Genomic DNA, 22,733 nt, shown 5'->3' on the forward strand with positions numbered 1-22,733 from the left:
GCCTTCAATAGAGCGAGGACCAAGCGAAACACAGCTTTAGAGGGGAGTTCCTCCTGAATATGACTACGCTTTTAGATTACTGTAAAGCTAACTGCTACAGTCACGTTCTAGTGGCCCTCAAAAAGCTTCATCGCCGATTCAAAAGTGAATGGAAGTTATCCTTGGCCTTGCTGTCATGCTCCAGCACACCAGTCATACAGCAAGTGGTCGTCATGGCAGTATACTTTTGAGCGCCTCGCATGACCATACACATGTGGCTTGCTTCTATGACCACACCAACCCCCAAAGGAACCAAGACCCGCTCAATGGCACAGGCAATCTCGTGCGTGAGGCGTTCTTGAAGTTGTAACCGTCGAGCAAATATTTCAGCCATGCGGGCCAGCTTCGAGAGGCCAATAACGCGGCCATCTGGGATATATCCTATGTGAACCTTTAGAAGCAGTAAGTATCACAGAACTACTGACCACCCGGGAAGAATCATACCTTTCCAATAAAGGGCATTAGATGGTGCTCGCAAAGGCTAGATATCTCAATATCTTTTACCAGCACAAGCTCCCGGCTATCCACTGCGAAGATAGCATCATTCACAGTATCCTGAAGATCCTCATTGTAGCCCTTAGTGAAGAATAGCATAGCCTTGGCGTATCTCTCAGGTGTCTTGACAAGGCCTTGACGGGTGGGATCCTCTCCGAGATACCGTAACATTCTTTCGGTATTAGACGCCAGATGGGCCGCTATCTTTTCGGTTCCGAAGCTTCCTGCTTCACAGTCTATTAGTGAAAATAATCAATACCACAAGGGTGAGTAGCACACCATTCTTTGCATGTTCCTCTTTGCATTGTACCTCCTTATCCGAGACGTGGAAGGTTTTAGCAGCTATAGTATCACTGGAAAGTCGTTCCACCTTCAAACCCTGAGAGTCTTCCCTGGATACTAGTGGGGTTTCCATTGTGTCGAATACTTTCATAGATATTTTGCTTGTCATGAATATAGGATGCTGGATGAGCTTTGATATGTTGAGCTTAAGATGGCAGTATAGACAACATATGTGAAATCAAGCTCCATCATTTTCACCGGTGTAGCGCCTAATAATTCGATTTGTTCTAGGAAATCGCCCACCCTTCTTCCTTGCAGCTCCCATGTGATAGACCGTTCCAGTCATCCTTTCATACGCGAAGGATAGGAGTCAGCGATCAATTCCTATTTTGCACGGGCGACATAGCTTCTGGACTGTCTGGACCGCAACATAGAACCCACTAACGACAGATGGCAGGGTTTGCCTGATCAGAGTCTGCCAAAGCAGCAAGCCAAGCTCAGCACCAGGCAAACTGAGAATACACAGCATTATACTAATCTCATTATGGAGCGGTGGGCACCCAGCCGTTGTGCATGGCAATGGAATATGAGCGAAGTTCCACGCTCAGCTTCGTTGGTGTCACTCGAGGCCTCGCTTTCTGGCTGTCGCACTTGGCTCCCCGTATAATGTCATCATGTGCTTTAGCACTTGCTTTGCAAGAGAGCATTTCCCCAGATAGGATATAGATCGGCTGGCCTGGTGTTAGGACCTGCTGTTCGAGCGGAGTTTGGTTAGAATCGCCTGAGATCGAGGCTTACGCCAACTCTGTGTTGGCAAACCCAATGTTAGGAAAAGCCTAGAATGATTGTGCTCTGAACTGGCTACATGAGAGCTAGAAACAAAGTCCGTGTTATCCATTCGGCTTCATGTTGTGTTTCAATCTTATTGACTGAAATACAGTTCCTCCTAGTGACCATAGAAGTGATGGAGCTTGTAGTGAAGTACGAATCCGACCTGGTTATTTGGCCGGTATAGTGATCTACAAGCTAGCATTTCTATGATCTATCTTATGATAAGTATTAACAATTTCATCTAGCAGCAGTCGCACAACATACATGTTTCTGAACTCATTTCGCAGACAACCCGAGGTGTGTTTATCCTAGTCTCCTCGCTGGTGATCAATTACCTTCACCAACAGAAGACGGGTTACATTGCAGATCTGGGTAACCCTCTGTGTTCAATTAAATCGGATGCATGGGTTGACGCCCTCCTGATAAAAGGAAAAATGGACGCATATACCTTTGCCCACCTCAAACCCCCCACCCCCCGGCCCCCTCCTTGAGACACAAGTTATGATCAGATTCACCTATCAAAGGGTCCGGAACAGATTTGGCTTACTCAAGGCGATAGATAGCTCCGATTCTAGCCTACTCTCTGTGATTCTATAGGATTGCAGCTCTGATATCAAATCAATCACATGTTAGTCAGCTCTTCATTCAGTAAGAGTTCTGACGATTGCCATTCGTCCAGATTTCACCACGTTCAGTTCTGTGTTATCAATTAGAATAGATTTGTCGCTTTGATCCCGTAGAAAGTATGCGAACCCACTGGGCAATAGAGGGAGCACGGTCGCCGTTTTGTGTTAGGGTATGCGACTCTCTGGAGCTGAGCTTATCCAATTGCTGCCCTGAAACCAATAGCCTCCTCTGAGTTTTTCTGCAAAAATGAAGGTGACCTGGGAAAAGCGTAACGGCTTGGATCAAGACATACTAGCGGTCTAGAATTTGACAAATCAGCCACGCAAGTTGAGGCAATTGAGAACCAGACTAAACTCAGCGTGTATGATTCCAGAAGGGTGTAGTTAAGTCCTGTGCTCTACTGTCCAAACACTGCCAATAGAAATTTGCACAAATGCTGTGCTTCCCAATGGTGCTTAGTTTATGTACACTCACTGCACTCTGCCCGAAAAGTTTGAATATATATCGGATGTGACTAGATGCTGAAAGAAATATAACACGTACCTAATACCAAGGGTGGTCCAACGGAACCATCATACCTCTCAGACAATCTTCTACTTTTGCCGCACAGTTCATTGCAAATCAGCTGGAACACTTCCTTCCGACGCATAGAAATCAATTTTGTTGTTGACACCTTAATACCGGACTAAGAATGGCGACTTTAAGCTCACTCAAACAGGCTCTGAGGGACAAGTCCAGAGCAACAAGACCATCCTTGACGCAGCCTCTGTCTGATGCACAGTACAGCTCCGGTTATGAAATTCTACTCCGTGGCCTAGGAGATATCACCTATCGAGACTTCATTATCCCCCAGCTTTGTCAGGTCCTTGTCCCAGTTTTTACGTCACGTAACCATATCTCAGTCCTCGAAATCGGGCCCGGTCCGAGGAGTGTCCTCGGATATCTACCAGACCATATGAGACATAAAATCCAGAAATATGCTGCACTCGAGCCCAACGGCGTGTTTGCCACAAGGATCAAAGAATGGCTATGTCGAGATTTGCATATGGAGATTCCGTTTCCCCACCTAGAAAGCCAGCCCTCCATCTATCAAACTCCGTTCGTTTTAGAGCACAACACAAGGAGCAACAACAAATTCGATGTCATTCTATTCTGCCACAGCCTGTATGGTATGAAGCCCAAAGCTGCATATATCAAGCAAGCACTGCATATGATTGCCGAGCGACCTGAGGGGGGCTTGGTGATAGTCTTTCATCGTGAAGGAACATTACAACTTGACGGATTGATATGCCATCAAACGGCTTTTTTTCCAGAGGGAGCTATCAGTGTTCCTAATAATGACCAGGAGCTGGAATGCTTCGCCTCTTTTGTTGCTGGTTTCACCATGCAGGATGTGGAGGTAGATAGCGCAGTTCAAGTGGATTGGCGTGACGTGTGCCGTGCCTTAAGTCGCTGTGAGGATGCCAATCCAGACAGTCTCATATTCAGCTCACCCGATACCATGATGACATTCACTAAACATGCGCTCATGCTGCCAGAGCTGGCAGCGCAGGTGCCTTTATTGAAAGGGGATAAGACTGTCAAGAATCGCGTGGCCAACGCCTATCATCCGGCCGCAATCTTTCAGCCGACGGAGATTCAGCATGTGCAACAGTGTGTTCAGTGGGCTTTGAAACATAATGTCGGCTTGGCCATCCTGGGTGGAGGTCACAGTGGCCAGTGTCTCTGGCCTGGTGTTGTTTCAATTGATATGCGCGCGTTTAACCAAGTACACATTCATCGGGCTGCCAAGGATGAAAAAGAACATGGGCCTAACTCCGGTTCATTTATTGTCGTCGAGGCTGGCTGTACAACCGGGGAAATTATTCGCCACGGTATGAAGGCTGGCCTGACAGTGCCCATAGGATCCCGCCCAAGTGTAGGCGCGGGGCTTTGGCTGCAAGGCGGAATTGGCCACCTGTCGAGGCTATACGGGCTTTCATGCGATGCTATTGTTGGCGCTGTGATAGTCAGTGTCGACTCCGGCCAAGTCTTCTGCATAGGTCAGGTACCAGACCCGTACTGGCCTCCGGGTGCTATGTCTCCGGAAAACGAAGCCGACTTTTTGTGGGCGTTGAAAGGTGCTGGAACCAATATTGGTATTGTCATCAGTGTAACGTTTAAGGCTTATACTGCTCTCTCGTACTCGGTTCGGCACTGGACAATCACTCTAAACAATTTCGTTGAAGCGCACCATATGCTCACCAATTTCAATGAAGTCGCTGTCAAGGAACTTCCTCAAAATTGTTCTGCAGACGCGTATCTGTACTGGGAAAATGACAGGCTGCACCTTGGCGCGACCATGTTCGAATCTGGTACCACTATGTCCACCACCAACCCCACCCTTCTCGCAACCACACGCTTGAACGCAATACTGGGGTCGAAAAGCAGTTTGAAAATTGTGGATGGAATTGGCTTGTTTGACACCGAGATATACATGACAGGGATGCACGGGGGCCATGGCGGCAGCAAAACCTCCTCCTTCAAACGATGTTTGTTCTTGAGGAACATCGGATCAGAGAGTATTGTCCGCATTCTGATGGCAGCTATTAGCACTCGCCCAACTCCACTCTGTTATATCCATCTATTGCATGGTGGCAAGGCAGTTTGTGATATAGCAGCCGACAACACGGCTTTTGGTTCTCGAGACTGGGATTTCGCCTGCGTGGTGACTGGTGTCTGGCTCCGCGAGCAAGATGAAACATATGTTGCTTATTGTACTATACAGTGGGTATACAAGGTTGCCAGAGATTTATTACCTCTAAGCAAGGGAGTATATGGTGCAGACCTTGGTCCGGACCCAAGAGATGTCGTTCTGGCGGCCAAGGCCTTCAGACCGAACGGTCCACGCCTAGCCGGTTTGAAGCGGAAGTTTGATCCGCAGACTGTGCTGGCTTATGCGTGCCCGATCCTCCAAGCTTCAATGATGCCCAGCCTTATTATTCTTGTCACAGGTGAAAGCTGCGCCGGAAAGGATTATTGTGCGAACCTCTGGGCATCCGCATTCATTGCCTCGGGCAAGGACCTCACGGCGCGCGTGGTCAGCATCAGTGATGTAACTAAGCGAGAATACGCCGCGGCTACCGGGGTGGACGTGGATCGTCTACTTCGAGACCGTGAATATAAAGAGCAACACCGATCAGCGTTGACAGAGTTTTTTCAGGACCAGGTTCGGGACCGGCCTCGATTGCCAGAGGAGCATTTTTTGAGCGTGGTGCAGAATGCTGTAGGTGTGCATGTGCTGCTAATCACAGGATTGAGAGACAGGGCGCCCGTCGCAGCGTTTTCGCAATCTGTGCCAGAAAGTCGGCTCATTGAGATTCATGTTAAAGCGAGCCAAGAGACACGGAGATCTCGTCGGGGCCGCCATGCTGGCACTGATGATAGCGGCGAAAGCAAGAACGGAAAGCTCCATACCATTGAAATGCCCAACCAGTCGGTCTTGCATCACTGCCCGAGTCTGATCTTCAACAATGATATGGCCGGAACCGAGGCGGCGGAGAACCTAGCCAAGCGTTACCTGCTCCCCCTCTTGCACGATGATCTTCAACAACTAAACAGCATGGTTCACACCATACCTAACTTTCCACGCCCCAACATCAATTTTCGCCACGTGCTCGGTATTGCACAGCAGGGCAATGGCCTGAATTTATGCACATCCTTACTTCAAACTCACTTCACCGGTGACTGGTCTAAAGTCAATCATATAGCCTGCTGTGAGGCCGCGGGCTTTGCTTTTGCGACGGGGCTGTCCTCTCGGGTTAACGTGCCCTTGGCGCTGATTCGCAAAGCTGGGAAACTTCCCCCACCCACTGTTTCCATGACCAAGTCCATTTCGCATATTTCGTCCTCGAGTAATCTGACTGAAGAGAAGATCGAGATACAAGACAATTTGCTCTTGAAAGATGGGTTTGTGGTGATAGTGGATGATGTCCTTGCCACAGGAAATACAATATGTGCGGTATTGCAGCTACTGGGAATGGCTGGCATAACCAGTGAGAAATTGCATGTTATGGTTGTGGCTGAGCTTCCTTCCCACGGTGGACGGAACCTATTGCGCCGGTGTGGATTTGGCAAAGTAAATGTTCAAAGCCTTTTAGTTTTGGATGGTTCTTAGTATTTTCTTCCATAGTCTGAGTCTCGTCTTGGAGAGGGAGTAGGGGTCTAATTCTTGTCTTTTTCCTGTTGGAACAATTTGAACCAGTAACATATTGTTTCAAACCTCATACCATGTTCTTGTTTAGTATTCACCACCGTGCTTGCTATTATTTGGTTCCTAGTACTGAAACGCAGGTATAGGGTTTCAGTCTAAAGGTTACCAGCTTTTCCAACACGATGACCATCCATAAGCCACGCGACAACCCAGCGTGGTAGGGACTGCTGCGGCCTCCCTGAGGACAACTGCCTTGTCCTCGGGATGCACGCTGAGAGGCTCCCCGGTATGGAAGCTCGAGATGGAATCCATTGATGAAGTGGCAGTAGTCATTCAGGACCGCACTCGTTATCAGCCCTCCTTTGGCCACTGGAATGTCATAGTCCTGATTGAGTGCATCTTGTGGGGTATCGGGGTGAATTTGATTATATACATGTGCAAAAAGATACTATTACGATATAATTGGTTAAGCAACTCGTTGAGAGTGAGAATAAGATGCCCGGCGTGATGTAGTGGCATTGAATCTGGTAGTTAGGGACAGCCTTTAGGGAATTGTAGTCGAATATAGAGGATGGGACGAGTTCGGCAGACAATATGTCAGGGTTGTGCTGGGGAAGATGCGTATATGGTACGGGTTTACTTGTCATTGCTTCTACTTGAGACTTGACGGTATTGACAAGACGTGTCATGGTAGAAGTGGCAGCTGTTGGGTAGCTTTTGAACAAGGCTAGCAAAGGGACATTTTAAAACACGCCACTGAGGTCGGTTAGACAAAGTGTGCCGAAAAATCATGTAAGGATCCGGGTTTAGTAGACGGTATCTCAAGGTTCGAGCTCCAAATTCGAGCTTGATGCATCATGGACGAGAGAAGAGTCAGATCCTTGGCGTCTCAAGCGGCTTGGAAATGAGGTAAGGTCGAGGCTGCCTCACGCATAATGGTGAAGACTAGTAGCCCAGAGAGATGGAAGGAGTGCTCCGGTAACTCTGAGTTCCAACCAAAAGGGGACGTCGACTGCTTCTCAGATTCCAGGGCAAGCTCCGACCCGCAACTCAATAGCTAAAGCTCAAGGCTAAGCAAACAGTTTCTCTGCAGTTTGCCTTGGAGCCCTCCGTAACCGCTGGACCCCTTAATCTAAAACACGGGGTTGACAGTCGGACAGGTGGGGAGTGGAGTCCCTCGCTAGCGAACCGCCAGGATCGAGCGTCGTAATATGGTGGGAACAGCGTCAATCGGTTTAATATCTCTGTAACGGCGAAGTCTTCAGAACATGGTTCTCCGATTGCCAATCGCCGAGCTTTTATCGCCATGACTGCGGGAGGACGCACTTCGAACGTATAAAAGCCAATGCCATTGATCGGGGTTTTATGGCAGTTAAGTTGATCTTGTTTTGAAGCTTGACGTGCTCGGCAAGACAAGGCAAAATGCAGCTTCTCTCTGCTTTTCGCGGCTGGAACCGCTCACGCATACACAGTTACGACAGTGGACTGGTTCATGTTCAAGAATATTGACCCGCTGGTGTTTCCCGGTCAGTATGTGAGCCATATGCATAGCTTCTTTGGCTCCGATGCGGTGAATGTCAATGCTTCGACCTCTGCTGAACTGCGCGAGGGGTGTTCGACTGCGAGGAATCCTCACGATTTCTCCGTCTACTGTATGCTCTCTTCCCTCTCAATGCGGATGAAACTGACGAGAAACTCTAGGGATCCCGACGCTCTTCCACGTCAACCAGTCCGCCCCAGCGAACCAAACCCACGAGCTGATCGTCCCCTTCCGGTTCAGCGCGCACTACGAGTTCATGAATGAGGCTGAGATCCCCTTTCCGGAGAACTTCCAGGTAATTGCAGGAAATGCCACGGCTACAGCGCCCGAGCATCTCACCTCGGATAATGGGATAACATGGTTCTGCGAGCATGGTCCGTCGGATGACGAGAAGCATACTGCTGCGTTTCCGAGGAAGACGTGCAATACGCATCTGCAGACCCTCTTGCTCTTCCCGGACTGCACGAATCCAGAGACATTTGAGACTGCGTACTCCAAGAATCCGGACTGGTACGAGGGATATGGCGAGAACCGCTGCCCCCATGGCATGTACAGAATCCCGCGTCTGCGGTTCTCTATTCGCTACGACCTGCGCGAGATTATTCCTGATGGATGGGAGGGCGAGCCGCCGCTGGAGCTTGCTTGCGGAAACTCGTTCTGTAGCCACGGGGACTTCATCAACGGGTGGTTGCCGGAAGCCGCCGAGTACATGCTGAAGGATCCGACGAAGAGGGATTATTTCGCGATCAAGGGACCGCTTGGAGAGGGTGATTCAGGGACTGTTTGTGAGGAGGTTGCGGAGGATAGAGATCCTCTGCGTGGGACGAGCGACTGGTGGGAGAGTTTGAAGATGAAGGGGAACGCGACGAATGTCAAGACGAAGCTCAAGAGGCATTATCATCATCACCAGCATGGTGATGCTCGTCGTCTGCTTTGATGTTTGTTCTGGGGAGATATTGTTGCAGTTATAATTATAGAGTTGTTTAATGATGGAAATTTCTGGCAACGGTCCTGCAAGTGATGGACGGGAAAACTTTACCCGCCTTCATCGAAGTAGGCCAACAATTGACGCCTTCAGTGTCGCCGTTCATAGATTCGTTACGAGGTTGAACACATTAGAACCAGGGTATCATGTGGCATATCAGTTCGACCAGGATCCCGTGCGCAAGTGCTAGGTCGATATATTCCTCGACAAAGATCTTAGGGTTAATCGAGTCCTTGCATGAAGCTCAACGGGCCTCCGAATTGGTCCAGGTTCGCAGCCCAGTTTGTGCGATTGGGGTCTTCGCGAAGTAATTGGTGCAGAGCGATGCGGAGGTCAGCTTCTACTCGGAGTCGGACCCTGAACAATTATTGCTCATGAGTGGACGAATGCGATAACGAGTAGCTGCATGGTCGGCTGCTTTTCTGCGGTCCGAAATTACAGCGAGGGACAGGGTTCGAAAAAAGTGAAGATGATCAATGGAGATGTGTGCTGATGGTTTCGTTCACAGGCGAGATTAAGAGGCTTTCGTCCAACATGATGAAACAGTCATCTTTCTACCCCACATGTTCGCCCGGTCAACAACCTCCGTGGTGGTGACAGCGTGATGGATCATGCAGATGAAGAGATGAAGAGATGAAGCAAGAGGAGAAACCCAAAAAGGCCTTCCGGTAGACAGTCACGTGAGGCCGGGCAGAGGCAGATCTTCTTCCGCGGGCCCTTCTTAAAGCTGCTGCGACCCCGGACGACCTGAGACCAGCATGCTGCGCCGACTGACCACCCGCTTACCCCTCCGTCCTCTGATAACCCCTCCGGCCTTCCAACGTCCCCAGTTCCTTGCAAACTCATACTGCACCCACTCCAAGATGCCTGACGCCAAGGACCAAGCTGCCGTCGTGCGCTACCTCGAGCAGAGCCATGACAAGATCTTCGAGAGCAACCGCGCCTGGGTAGCCGCAAAGAAAGATTCCGACCCAGAGTTCTTTACGAAGCTTGCTGCCGGGCAGGCCCCGGATTATCTGTACGTTCTCACTCCAGCAAAAGCAATTGAGGGATGAAAACTAATCCGGTGACTCGACAGGTACATCGGCTGCAGTGACAGCCGTGTCCCCGCGAACGAAATCATGGGCCTTGACGCCGGCGAGGTCTTTGTCCACCGCAACATCGCCAACGTTGTTCCTACCATCGATCTCAGCTCCATGTCCGTGATCAACTACGCCGTCCGCCACCTGAAGGTCAAGCACATTGTCGTCTGCGGCCACTACAACTGCGGAGGTGTCAAGGCCGCCTTGACGCCTACAGACTTGGGAATCTTGAACCCGTGGCTGCGAAACATCCGTGACGTCTACAGACTGTATGAGAAGGAGCTGGATGCGATTGAGGACGACGAGGCCCGGTTCAACCGCCTTGTCGAGTTGAACGTTGTTGAGTCTTGCCGCAGCGTTATCAAGACTGCTGTTGTGCAGCAGAGCTACGAGGAGAATCAGTACCCGATTGTTCACGGCTGGGTGTTTAACCTGAAGGATGGATTGCTTCGGGATCTGAAGATTGATTTCCCGGGTATGCTGGCGGATATCCAGAAGATCTACAACCTCACCAAGGGTTAAGTGGGTGGTTACAAAAAGGTCGAGGGGATGTTTTGGATGGTGTTCAGGGTCTGGAGTAGAGGAGGTGTCATGAATCTCGCACGTCAATGTTTTACAATATTATTCAATGAACAATCTAGATAATACAACTTCACCAATTCTCAAAATTTCTTCGCGCTGCTTTGCTGGAGGCGATCCGACAGCTCCTCAATTAGGAGGGGTCACCACCCCCAACCCCCCAACGCCGGTTCACAACGCCCCGGTGATACATCAACTTGACAGATCAACTTTTCCGAAGCCAGATCTGCAGGGTCGGGTATCCACGGAGCCCAGCAATTCCAATAAGAGCTTCAAAACAGCTGATGTTGCAGCAGTTTCGGGTCATCCAGGGCATGGCACCGGCTACACTTTCGAGTCCGCATCGCTCGGAAATGCGCGCAGTCACAATCCATCCCACGGGCTGCAGGGCGCAACTCGCGAGGGGCAGACGTGTTTTTCGAACAAGATCGAAACCCCAACCGGCTGTCTATCCCACCAATCAGAGCGGGTGGATTGTTTTAGCTGCTTAAGGTTATCTGGCGAATGTGGGGCTGATATCAACAAGGCCCAGTGACGCAATTAATTAATATATTTAGCGAGGTTGATTAAGGGGTGATTCAAGATTGGTTGTATAGATAGTAAGCGATTGGCTTAAGTTATTAAGGGTACTTTATGCAAGCAAGTCATCGGACTTCATTAGATCACCAGCAAGCCTATCTACGCAAACGCCTCTCGAGACTTTACTATGTATGGATAGCTGAGTTACTGTTGAGACATGATCGCAATATGCATCCAAGCCCCCAATGTTAACCTTCGTCTGTCTCATAGTCCATGCTAACCTCTTCGTCCATACCGAAGTAGAGCCCGCGAAGTCTATCATGCGCACCACAATCCTAATAAGTCGCCGGCGTCACACTCAACCTCCCCCCATCCGTAATTACACAGTTCCCATTACAGTAAGCCCCAGCCCTCGACGCAAGATACAGCAACGGCCCCATGATATCCTGCGGCGTCCCCGCGCGCTCAGCCGGGATCTGCTCAGGCGGAAACGCACCTTCAACCGTTGGATCTGTTCCGTGAATTAGGTTTGTTGTTAGGTCTGTTGGGAATACTAGATGATTATCAGTATATGTTGATTCTTACACATGAGAGGGATAAAGAGTGCGAGGTAAGCAAAGGACGTGGAGAAAGAGAAGGAAACAGAAACATACACCCCGGACAAAGTACATTGACCCGAACCCTCCACGGCACAAGATAAGTCGACAGCACCTTCATCAGCATCGTCGTGGCAGCCTTACTTGCGCCGTACGCAAACCCAGCCGTGATTCGGCGGTTGAAGCTGCCGATGCTGCTTGTGGCGATGACCTGGCTTCGTGCCGGGGGGTAGCTACCATTCTTATTCCCGATGTCGAGGAGGTCGAGGAATGCGATTGCGGTATAGAAGACCGCGGAGGTGTTGACGTGGAAGGTATTCGTGAATTCTTCAATGGGGATGTTCAGGAGGGTTTTTTGGAGATCGGCTATGGATGAGTTCGGCGGGACGGTGCCTGAGGGCCCGGCGATGCCGGAGTTCGCGATTAGGAGGTTTATGTAGCCCGTTTCGGATCTGATGAGGGTTGTTGCCGTGAGGAGAGATTCGGGGTTTGTTACGTCGCATTGGATTGCGGTTATGTTGTCGAAGCCCTGGTCCTGGTTAGATAGGGGAAAGGGTACTGTAGATGGGTTTGACGGACCAGATCTGTTATGGCTTGGTCAAGGACGTGCTTTCTCCTGCCGAGGATGTAGACTCGCTTTGCGCCGTTGGATGCGAGTGCGCGAGTCATGAAGAGACCGAGCCCTAATCCAGGGCTTAGAGATTGATACTTCGACCAAATTTGATAATATAGAAGTCAGCATACCACTACCGCCACCAGTGATAACCGCAACAATCCCCTTGACGGCGAATAAATTTGATGCTAAAGCGGAGTCGGCCATTTTTGTTAGTCCTGGTGTCTGGGCGGAATCGTTCCAATGCGGCTGACTTTGTAGTTGTTGATTTTAACGGAATGTGTATGGCAATGCGACAAGGCGCCTTAAGTAGAGAGACGCTGCTAGGATACGGAAGGTATACCCATCGAGCTGCCACAAGAGATAAAAATGCATCGGAATCACTTTCCCTATGCCCAAGTTGCTCGGGTGGGCTGATTCGGCAGGTCTTTCCGATTTCATTCATGGTAGCTTAGGGCCAGCAGTAATTACAATCAGTGCTACTAATCATTTTCCAGATCTCCATCTTCATAAGACTTTTCAAGCTTAACAGAAGTCGACTTGTAGCCCGTAGGCGATGCCCCTACATGAAGAGTTCTGGCTGGCTCCTGCGAAATCAAAATGACGAACTAGAAGCTAGAATCCCCTGGTAGGTACTATCTTGCTGGACAAAGTAGAATTACAAAGAGGGTAAGGAAAGCAGGGAAGGCCGGGAAGAGGTGGATACTGAGCGTGGAGATTACTGTGAGTGCTTTAAGCAAGCTCGAACTGCCAGGGAAAACAGCAATATATAAAGGTTGATGGCTGTTCCTAGTCCCATAAACTCTGGTACACGTCTTCCGGCTTTTTTGTTCCGGATCCTAAGAGAAAATCTAAAGGTATGGTTGAGAATAACTTCCGTTGCCATTGTAGATTAAGATCAATCTCCTTCGCTAGAGATGACAGAAAACAAACAGGTATCCTTGCTCACGCCGCCACACCCAACGTGGTCAAGTAGGTAAATGTACGGGACTACATAAGTGCGAAGCTTTCTGGACTGTGGTGACGGCTATTCAACGGCCACCCGCTTCTACTGTGCGGACTTAGTAGAGAGAACATGGTCTTTACCCTTTACTGCTTTCCACGGGCGAAAGAGAGCTCTTATTTGCTGGAAGAAATGAGTGTACTAATAGGAAAGTTACCCTCCCTTTCCAACCACTATGTCCTTTCCAACCACTATGTCCCGCCCACCCCGTGACAGAGAGACGCTACAGACACCCTAGGCTTGCCAAGTCTGGAAGCGGATGAGCAAGTTACTCTTAATAACAATCGCTTGGGTAGTAAAGGGGGAATCACACGCAGCAGATACGAACCCCGCCGGAACCATCACAAAAAATAAGCCCATGGGCTGGGCAGTCGTCAGGGTAGTCGATCATCTATACCTATATCAGCATTTCAACCACGACGCTCTCTAATCTTCTGTAAGGGAGAAGGGAAGAAAGTCATACACGGCATTTATCGCCCTGCTGACGCTTGTTAAGAGGAGGGGTGGAAGGGGCGGCAGTGGCGACGGCCAGGAGGACCGCGAAGATGGCAACAAAGCGCATTTTGAGTGAGGTGTTTATTTGAAATAGAGGAAGATGGTCGGGAATAGAGTGATTCAATCAATTGCAGATGGTGCGATGATGAGCAAAAATCAAGAAATATCGAGGGTTATGGCGAAGTATTTATGCTTTTTGGGCCTTGCTTGCTCCATCAAAGTAGAGGGTACTTGGCTGATGAGAGGGGAATGCTGTGCACATTACTTTGGTCAAAGCTCCGAGCCTCCGAACAGAATATAGATCGGAGACTGAGAGAATCCAGCCAGGCCATTAACGGCTTACGTAGCATAGCCTGGGTTGACATAACATTTGGTGCAGAACCCAATCGTGAACCATGCTGGCAAATTAGAATAGCGTTAGGTAGGCACAGGAGCTGACAGGCATGAGCCTGAGCAGGATACCATCTTCTGGTGTTAGCAAGGGTGCTTTGCAGCTAACGGCCAAATACAAGGGTAGAGGGTCTGAGCGTGATTGTTGTCTTACATCAGACTAAGGATGATCTTAGCTGTTCATAGGCTTGTTCCTGAAGGGTCGCTCTAACCATCACGGACGTTGAAAAGCCCTGCTGGCGGCCTACCAGTAGATTGCTATACTCGTTCCAACTCTGCTCCAGTGTCGTAAGCATCGCCAGGAATAGAACTTATTGTCAAGCGCAGTATAGGATTATATGTAATTTGTAGCACCACGTAGTACTTTTCCAAATGTTTGGGGGCTATGGCCTCTTCGTAAGCCCGCGTATACCCAACCAGGGTGAGCATTCCATTGGTGCTTACAATATCTCCAGAGATCAGTGTGCAGAGCGCCTCTGCCAAAAGTTAGTGCAGGCTGTGCAGCCAGGTCTTTCGCTGGGCGGCGGCAGGCCGCTGGACCGCCTTGAAACATGCAATGAGGAGGGGATTCCAGGAAGATCAACCAAGGCGAATGGAGAACTTCCGCATGAGCTAGACGTCTCAGAGTTGTACATGTGTACGTATCAGTTCAGGCAACTCCATGGTGAAGCGTGAAATCTACTGCAATATAAAAAGCTATATATTCCACATTTCGTATGGCATGACCTCAATGTTCAACAAATCAGGACCGGTTAGAATATCCCAACAGCTAACAGCTTGTGTGGGGCGAGGGGTGAGAACGGTGGCAGTGAGGCAGATGGCCAACCCAGCTCCGAGAAAGACCGTATATCCCCATATCTTGGTTGAATCTGAGAGGGAAGCCGTTGCCACCAAGGATGTGAGAGGTCAGTCTAGTGGCTGCTGTGCGAATTCGTAGAGTCGTACCGAAGAAAAGGGCTAGGAAGACGAACGATGCCACAAGAGGCCATCGGATTGCTTTCTTCTTCACCACAATGATTAAGATAACGACTACTGCGACTATCAATGCGAAGAAGGCAGTAGAGTACCGCAGCCCTACTCGTACAAGGTCGGTCTCAAACAGAACGGTCATCTCCATGGGAAAGTACGTATTCACAGCAAAGGAAGCGGTTCCCTCGGCAAACATCAGAATAGAAGCCAGGCGAAATCGTGATCATTCTTGGAAAGGTCGTGATAGAACATGCCGTTCTTTTGACAAACGTCTCGTATACAACCAAGAGAGCAAGAAGAATACCACCAAGGATGAATGTGGTCAACACGCGAGATTCGGTCCAGGGGTAGGGGTTATCTGTCTATGACAAGGCCATGACAAAACCAATTATCCTAGTAGCTAATAGGGCGGACGTAACTTAGTCCAGATTCTGTAGTTTCTGCTTTGTTGTCATTGTGGTTTGCATGATGCGCGGAGGAGGGTTGTACATGAATGCGAAGCAAATCGTTGAAGCACCGAATAGTGCCGCGTTGAGGTACCAAAAGCCATGGAAGCCCTCATAAACATAACTTATTATAGCAGAACCACCGAGGAGTGTAACCACCCCTGCCCCCTACATTAAGATTATAACTCTAGCCTGTGCGAAGGTTCGGTACCTCCTTGGAAAAATCTCGGAAGAGACAGCATGGACTAGTAGCTGGGTATTAACGGAAAGACTTATAATGAGATAGCCCACGAGTTATGAGTATTACGCGTGAGATAATGATACCTCCAATCAATTTTGATTCTCCTGCAACAGGAGTTATCTTAGACTAGGCGTGCTACAGCAGGGCTCTGTCAGGATAAATATGTGATCTTCCTAGCCTTGGGACCATCCTATAGTTGCGGAATAGTCCTTGAGATGCTCCGTGAGACTGAAAATATTAGTAGCCTTGGTACTTTCTGGTTTGTTGCATGATCTGGCAGTACTTGTAGACGAGATCAACGCCGTACAGCCAATGTATACCTGAACGCGTAGCGTGTCGCGCGCCGCGATTTGTACCCACTCACCTCGTGTACTGCAACTGGACTGAGGCCAGTTATTCTGTTCTCCTTGGTCGAAACCATGATAGGGCAATGTTTAAACTCTTGTTATTAACCGTTCGGTCATTGCTCCCAAGGTCTACACGGCCCAAGCGCGATTTCCTCTCAGTAAAGGGCGCATACCCCTGCTTCATCGCGCTTACGGCATGACCGCATTCAACTGCCAGGAGACCAATGATCTGCTCTATGAGCCTCTTGAAGGTGTCGAGAGGCTTGAGAATTACCAAAAAGGCGGCTATCACCCGATAAAGATCGGAGATCACTTCCAAGGTCGATACCAAGTTGTCCATAAGCTGGGATATGGCTCCTATTCAACTACATGGCTGGCCCGTGATGAACAATCCCATAAATATGTGGCAGTGAAGGTTTGCACAGCAAATTCGAACCTAAAGGAAGTGGACATTATATCCGCCCTCGAATCTCCTCGTTTTTCAATCCACAATCCTGCAAAGGAAATGGTTCCCTCCGTCCTAGACACGTTTACCGTCCACGGCCCAAACGGCAGTCATGCCTGCTATGTTACCACATCAGCGAGGGCTAGTCTCTCCCAAGTGAAAGACGGTTCGTGGATCCGACTCTTCCAGCTTGATTTCGCCCGCTCATTAGCCGCTCAACTTGTCGTTGTTGTGAATTACGTACATGCCCAAGGGATAGTCCATGGAGACCTGCACCTAGGCAATATCCTTCTTAAGGTGCCCCATAATTTCGATTAAATTATAATTGAGCAAATTTATGCGAAGTATGGCGCCCCGGAGCTTGGACCGGTGGTTCTTTTCGACGGCAAGCCGCTTCCCCCGGGTGTCCCATCCCACGGCATCGCGCCTATATGGCTAGGGGCAGCAAGCGAGGACATCAAGTTTGCAGAGGCGCACATCTTACTTTCAGATTTGGCGAAGCCTTTCCATACCCGGAAGAACTGAGATATGAATCTCGCGCGCCGCTGATTCTCCGTCCTCCCGAGGTTCGATTTAAACCAGATAAGCCTTTGTCTTTCGCATCGGACATTTGGATTCTCGCCTGCACTATATGGTCTATCATCGCCCAGCGGCCACTGTTCGAAGGGTTTCTCGCGACGGAGGACTGACTACATGACCCGTGAGCAGGTCGATACTCTTGGTATCCTGCCGCCTGAATGGTGGAGGAAGTGGGAGGGTCGACATGAAAGCTTTTCAGAGGATGGCACGCCACTGAAACGTAACCCTTTCCGGTCTTGGAACGATCGGTTTGAGGATAGTGTGCAAGAGCCCAGGCAGAATGAAGGGATGCCGTTGGTTGATGTGAGCGAGAAGGCCGCTATCTTTGATATGCTACGGCCTATGCTGTCATTCAGACCTGAGGATCGTCCAACGACCCAAGAGATCCTCGAGTCAGAGTGGATGGTCAAGTGGGCTTTGCCTGAGTATGGCAAGATTAGGAATGATGTATGAGGTGAAACTGTAGGCATAATCAACTTCCTCTCTCAAGAGTATATCCAATCGGGACGTTTGTATGCAAAGCACACACCTTGAGCTAAAAGAAACCTGCACCATAGATCAAGGCTGATCGTCAGGTTGATGTATCTCTGATATCCAGACACTACCCCATCTAACGAATTGGAGATGAGCCAAACCCGTTCCGAGCCAGCCATCCCCCTTTTCTCCTTGAACGTTCGTTCTATCTCTCCCCAGCCACCCAATCCTCTTCTACAATGGATTACCAACGGTGCGCCGACCTTCATAATGAGATAATGCGTCGCGGCTGGACCGAAAGTGAACGCGACTGGATCAAACCGCAAACCTGGTGGGAGCGTCATGCGCCGTCCCCAGAACTAGCCAACGAACTCAGTCCCTCATTGATCGAATTCCTGAAGCGGGCTTACTTGAAACCTAGATGCTTTATCTCGCGAACTCCTCATTGTTTCTTCTACTACCTTGGCGGGCTAGCTTCCGCGGAACTGATGCTAGAGGGGAGCATTCTAGACATCGCCGAGAAAAACCGATATGTTCTACTCTACACGTCCTCATATTGGACTTGCGACGATCCACTTGGCCTTGCGTACCTGAACTCTTCCCTCTGCTGCATTTGAATTCTTCTAACAATTGTCTAGCTTTGATCTCCACACCTCTACTGCTACATTCATCCCAAACTTTAACGAGGCCGTGGACATTTGTTACCACCACTGGAGCTGGTTGCCCCTGGAAGACATCCTGCAGGGCTATTTGGAGATGTTAGACGAAGGCAAAGTCACAATAATTCCGATTACACAGTCTGATGACGGTGACATTGGCGGCCCAGTCATTGTACGTCCATGGAGGTGGCATCCATACACCCCCACCGACGTTCAAAAGGCCACCTCCGGCCTGGAACGTCTAGTCGCCGTCATCGAGACACGAATAACGGCACTGTCAGGCGAGCCTGCACCATATGCCCATCTCCCCTGGCACAACCCCGACGCATTCACCGACAACCTTGTCCCGTCGTGTACATTCGCCCACGACTTACTGAAAGCCATCTCCGACATCCGCGTTCGATTCCCAACTCTCGATGAGTTCCTAAACCAACCGCCTGACAACCGTGACTACATTCGAATATTCATTGTCGAAACTACGCAGATTACACAGGTGGATGGACCTGATTACGACGTCCCAGTGCCCACAGAAGGCCTAATCACAGTTGCGATCCCAAACGGCTATTACCACTTTACCAATGAATTCCGTCTCGAGCTTCCGTTCCGGATTGGGGCGCGTGGGTTCACGAGACAATCCACGGGGGAGCCTTTCGGCGTGCATCCTGAGGACACGGAAGCTTTCCCTAAAGGAAGCCGAGGGAGTTTGTATCAAGCTGGGTTGTCGAATGACTTTACGGATTATCATCGGGTTCAGATCCATAGGGACCTTGAGAGCTGGGCTGGGATGGTGGAGCGTGGAGATTGGGAGGTTGGGGGTGACGGGGTGCTAGGGGGGATTGAGAAGTTCATGGAGGCGGATACAGAGCAGCACTGGAAGAAGTATACTGTTCCGCATTCGTGGTAGACTCTTCCTTGAACGGTGTTCAAGGGATATTTCGGACTATAAGTAGAGTGGACTAGATCGGGTGTGCTCTTCCTAAGGCTGGGCTTTAATGTACCTGCTAATGGTTGATATCAAGATGTGGTCACTACATACAATATTTGCCTAACGAAGAGCCATTTAAATAATTAAAGAAGAAATCCGCCAGACTCGTGAATGCAAACTATAGCACAGTCATTGAGAGTTGCTCTGCCAAGTTCAGGTCATGAATATATCTACTGCGGAAGGAGAATGAATGCTTCCATAATTTACTGATGTAAATCCTCCTGCTAATTGCGATTCACTCTCAACAGACTACTGTTCGCAGAGTACGGCCGATAAAAAGATTTTCCGACTGCGCTAAAAAGCCGCCAGCACACCATATAAGCTCTGGTACGGGCTATGGATCTAGTAGATCTCTTCGGGTTTACAGCCGAGCAGTCCAATCATGTCCGGGCTAGCCTTACACTAGGATGACCTGGATCAGTCAATAAAGCAGACCTATTGGAGAAAAGGGACGGGAATTGGTGGCTTTGGGGGCTAGGGCTTACTGTTGAGTGTACTGCCTATGTAATCCTGTGGGGGGCCTGAGAGAATCTGTGAAGAACAGGACCGCCACTTTTCTGGCTTCCATGGATTTAACTGCTTAGGTATATATTTGCGCTCTCGCGCTGCCTCTGTTCTTCTTTGTCGATACCCAACTTCTACTGCTTCTGCAACCAACTGCTCTCCTTGCCCTATCTCTGTCCTGCCTGCCACGAGAATCGAGAAACCGAAAGACTTGCTCGAAGGCAAAATGTCATCCGGCCCTTCCCCTTCTCACGTCGAGAACTACGACGCCTCCAAGTTCTGGGTTGCTCCAGCGAGGAACTTTCGAACCTCTGCTCGCTTGCACCTGCAGCACTTCCTATTCCAAAACACCCTTGGCCCTCTCCTAGACCCAACCATTGAGAACACCTTAACCGTATCTCCGCAGCACCTGAAAGTCGCTGACCTCGCCTGCGGCAACGGCATCTGGCTGACCGAGCTCCATACGCACTTTGCGAAGAACAACATCCCCGCCCAGCTGGACGGCTTCGACATCAACCCCGTGAACTTCCCAAGCTCAGCCTTCCTCCCAGACGGTGTGAGCTTCCGCCAGCTTGATATCCTTGCCGAGCCTCTCCCGGCGGAGCTCATCGGTGCTTATGACATCATTCACATCCGCGCCTTTGTCAGCGTTATCCCGGACTCAAACCTGACACCTATCTTGACGGCTGCCTCGACGCTTCTGAAACCCGGTGGGCTTCTCCAGTGGGACGAGAGCAGAGGAGACAGGTGGACCGTCGAGTCGCCGTCGCCGTCGGTGTCAAGCACGGCATGTACCAGTATCGTGCATATTCTCAACGGTGGCATGCAGCAGAGGGGTATCCGGTATGAATGGGTTGATAGCCTCGACGCAGAGCTCGCCCAGTTCGGGTTCCAGGACGCGCTGCTGCGCGTGCGGGAGAAGAGAAGGCAGGACTTCAAGGGCTGGACGGAGGATTACCTGATGGTGTGGGAGGAACTGGCCGATCTGTTTCCGCCAAAGGCCCAGGCGCCGAATGCGCCGATTTCGCGCGAGGCGTGGGTTGACCTGTTTGCTGGTGCTGTTAAGGAGACGGAGCAGGGGGTTGTGGTGCATCAGGGTCGGATTGTGGTCGCTGTAGGTCGGAAGGGGCAGTGATATGTGCTTCTTACTGCTACTACTGCTCCCTTGGAATAAGCTTCGTGGCTGGAATCATGCAGGATTGGTTATGCAAGATGTCTCAGCAGTAACAAATCAGATGTCACGATACGGTAAGTCTTCTGTCAAATGCGATGAATACGGATGTTTGACTAGCCTACAATCACTTTCTTCAGAGATTATGCAAGGTTGCCTCACTCGAGGAGTTATTTTACATCAATACCCCAGATCAGCTCGGATCAAGACTCAAAGTGGTTCTGATTTCACCAGTTAACCCATGTTGGTACTACAACAACCGTCGACACACTGCTCCACACCGAACCCTTCTGCAATGACTATAGACCCCTGAGCAAACAGCATTGACTCGGAAGCGGCAACGACCAACTCGGAGTCTCGACCCCAAACATGAATCATGGAATGACAGGATTCCACAGGGTGGAGATAGTGGAAACGCCGGCCCTCCCTAGTGCCGCTTAGGGCCGCGCCAACCCTCCCTATCCAGTAACCGTCGGCTCTAGAGTCTAGAAACTCACCACCAGCCGTTCATGGGCCGCTTCAACTCTTCACGATGGATCCCCTCGCTCTCGCGCCACGTGGGCCGCCTCCTGTTCGTGTCTTAAATAGTCGCCTCCGCCCGTTGCGCAGCTCCCGAGCTCGTCTTCGTTCCCTCACCTCTAACAATGTCCGAATCACAATCACAATCGCAACCCTTTAAAGTCCTCATTGCAGGCGGCAGCATCGCAGGCCTCGGCCTCGCGTTGGCCCTCGAGCGCGCCGGAATCGACTACGAGCTTTTCGAGAAGGGCCAGTTCGCGGCGCAGCTGGGCGCGTCCATTGGTTTCTTCCCGCATTGTCTGCGCATCCTGGATCAGCTGGGCGTGTGGAGTGACATCGAGAAAGTCATTACGCCGATTATCTATCGCAACCATTACAGTGAGACGGGACGGTGTTTTGAGGAGTCGGTTGCGCAGGTGGAGTTGTGGGAGCGGTAGGCCACCTATATCCCTGAGGAGAGTATTGATACGAGCAATGAAGCTTTTAGCCTTGGTCGCCCCGTCATGTTCATGGAGCGCCGCAAAGTCCTCGAGATCCTGCACGACCACGTCGCCGATAAATCCAAGCTCCACGAGAACAAGGGGATTGTGGGCTACGAGGAGACGGAGAAGGGAGTTACGGTCACGACGCAAAACGGCGCGACACATCACGGGTCAATTCTAGTCGGTGCAGACGGAGTGCACAGCCGCGTGCGTGAGATGATGGCGCAGAAGACCGGCGACGCCAAACAGGCCAGCCAGCTTCTCGAGGGTTTTACAAGCCAGTTCAACTGCGTCTTTGGGGTCTCGAAGAACAATGCATTTCTCCCCGACGGGACGGTCCATAATACATACAACCACGGCCACTCGGGGATTGTTGCCGCTGGTGTTCCAGGCCTGGCATTCTGGTTCTTCTTCGTCAAAGCTGACAAGGAGACGCGCACGCCAAACTGCCCTCGGTTCACGGACGAGGATGCGGAAGCGATCATGCGCGAGTATGGCAGTGCGCAGGCCGGACCGGGCTACACCTTCCAGGACCTCTGGGACGCCCGCGTTAAGGCGAGCATGGCCGCGCTAGAGGAAGGTGTGCTCGAGAAATGGAGCCACGGGCGCACAGTCTTGATCGGTGATGCCGTCCACAAGGTTCG

At 50.4% G+C, this 22,733-nt stretch overlaps 10 protein-coding genes across 10 annotated transcripts; 8 read left to right on the forward strand and 2 right to left on the reverse strand.

The window, feature by feature from the left end:
* Positions 1-127: 127 nt before the first annotated feature.
* BJY04DRAFT_205399 (GTP cyclohydrolase I) lies at positions 128-705 on the reverse strand (the record flags this gene model as incomplete). Its single annotated transcript, XM_073713592.1, has 2 exons — positions 128-430; positions 484-705. 2 exons carry the CDS (start codon positions 703-705, stop codon positions 128-130), a joined length of 525 nt encoding a protein of 174 aa, XP_073575501.1.
* Positions 706-2,965: 2,260 nt separating this feature from the next.
* On the forward strand, positions 2,966-6,514 carry BJY04DRAFT_231107 (uncharacterized protein; the record flags this gene model as incomplete). The annotated part of the gene is made up of 2 exons (XM_073719440.1): positions 2,966-5,543; positions 5,577-6,514. 2 exons carry the CDS (start codon positions 2,966-2,968, stop codon positions 6,428-6,430), a joined length of 3,432 nt encoding a protein of 1,143 aa, XP_073575502.1. The 3' UTR covers positions 6,431-6,514.
* Positions 6,515-7,316: 802 nt separating this feature from the next.
* Positions 7,317-9,102, forward strand: BJY04DRAFT_231109 (DUF1996 domain-containing protein; the record flags this gene model as incomplete). The annotated part of the gene is made up of 3 exons (XM_073719441.1): positions 7,317-7,375; positions 7,895-8,118; positions 8,168-9,102. 3 exons carry the CDS (start codon positions 7,317-7,319, stop codon positions 8,941-8,943), a joined length of 1,059 nt encoding a protein of 352 aa, XP_073575503.1. The 3' UTR covers positions 8,944-9,102.
* Positions 9,103-9,854: 752 nt separating this feature from the next.
* On the forward strand, positions 9,855-10,595 carry BJY04DRAFT_214479 (carbonic anhydrase; the record flags this gene model as incomplete). The annotated part of the gene is made up of 2 exons (XM_073715218.1): positions 9,855-10,009; positions 10,070-10,595. The coding sequence occupies 2 exons, from the start codon at positions 9,855-9,857 to the stop codon at positions 10,593-10,595; spliced, it is 681 nt and encodes a 226-aa protein (XP_073575504.1).
* Positions 10,596-11,444: 849 nt separating this feature from the next.
* Positions 11,445-12,587, reverse strand: BJY04DRAFT_231111 (SDR family NAD(P)-dependent oxidoreductase; the record flags this gene model as incomplete). Its single annotated transcript, XM_073719442.1, has 4 exons — positions 11,445-11,724; positions 11,825-12,296; positions 12,347-12,450; positions 12,512-12,587. 4 exons carry the CDS (start codon positions 12,585-12,587, stop codon positions 11,507-11,509), a joined length of 870 nt encoding a protein of 289 aa, XP_073575505.1. The 3' UTR covers positions 11,445-11,506.
* A 956-nt stretch (positions 12,588-13,543) lies between these two features.
* BJY04DRAFT_180261 (uncharacterized protein) lies at positions 13,544-14,010 on the forward strand. Its single transcript, XM_073710032.1, has 2 exons — positions 13,544-13,774; positions 13,847-14,010. The coding sequence occupies exons 1-2, from the start codon at positions 13,643-13,645 to the stop codon at positions 13,952-13,954; spliced, it is 240 nt and encodes a 79-aa protein (XP_073575506.1). The 5' UTR covers positions 13,544-13,642; the 3' UTR covers positions 13,955-14,010.
* Positions 14,011-16,467: 2,457 nt separating this feature from the next.
* Positions 16,468-17,748, forward strand: BJY04DRAFT_205405 (kinase-like domain-containing protein; the record flags this gene model as incomplete). The annotated part of the gene is made up of 4 exons (XM_073713593.1): positions 16,468-17,013; positions 17,047-17,177; positions 17,243-17,383; positions 17,463-17,748. 4 exons carry the CDS (start codon positions 16,468-16,470, stop codon positions 17,746-17,748), a joined length of 1,104 nt encoding a protein of 367 aa, XP_073575507.1.
* A 260-nt stretch (positions 17,749-18,008) lies between these two features.
* Positions 18,009-19,332, forward strand: BJY04DRAFT_214483 (uncharacterized protein; the record flags this gene model as incomplete). The annotated part of the gene is made up of 2 exons (XM_073715219.1): positions 18,009-18,355; positions 18,408-19,332. 2 exons carry the CDS (start codon positions 18,009-18,011, stop codon positions 19,330-19,332), a joined length of 1,272 nt encoding a protein of 423 aa, XP_073575508.1.
* An 811-nt stretch (positions 19,333-20,143) lies between these two features.
* On the forward strand, positions 20,144-21,052 carry BJY04DRAFT_214484 (class I SAM-dependent methyltransferase; the record flags this gene model as incomplete). The annotated part of the gene is made up of 1 exon (XM_073715220.1): positions 20,144-21,052. One exon carries the CDS (start codon positions 20,144-20,146, stop codon positions 21,050-21,052), a length of 909 nt encoding a protein of 302 aa, XP_073575509.1.
* A 680-nt stretch (positions 21,053-21,732) lies between these two features.
* Positions 21,733-22,719, forward strand: BJY04DRAFT_214485 (FAD-dependent oxidoreductase; the record flags this gene model as incomplete). Its single annotated transcript, XM_073715221.1, has 2 exons — positions 21,733-22,040; positions 22,095-22,719. Coding segments are annotated over 2 exons (933 nt in total), but the record flags the coding sequence as incomplete, so codon positions are not given.
* Positions 22,720-22,733: the final 14 nt, after the last annotated feature.

Source organism: Aspergillus karnatakaensis (assembly GCF_047715665.1).
Source record: "Aspergillus karnatakaensis strain CBS 102800 unplaced genomic scaffold BJY04scaffold_6, whole genome shotgun sequence".
NCBI lineage: Eukaryota > Fungi > Ascomycota > Eurotiomycetes > Eurotiales > Aspergillaceae > Aspergillus > Aspergillus karnatakaensis.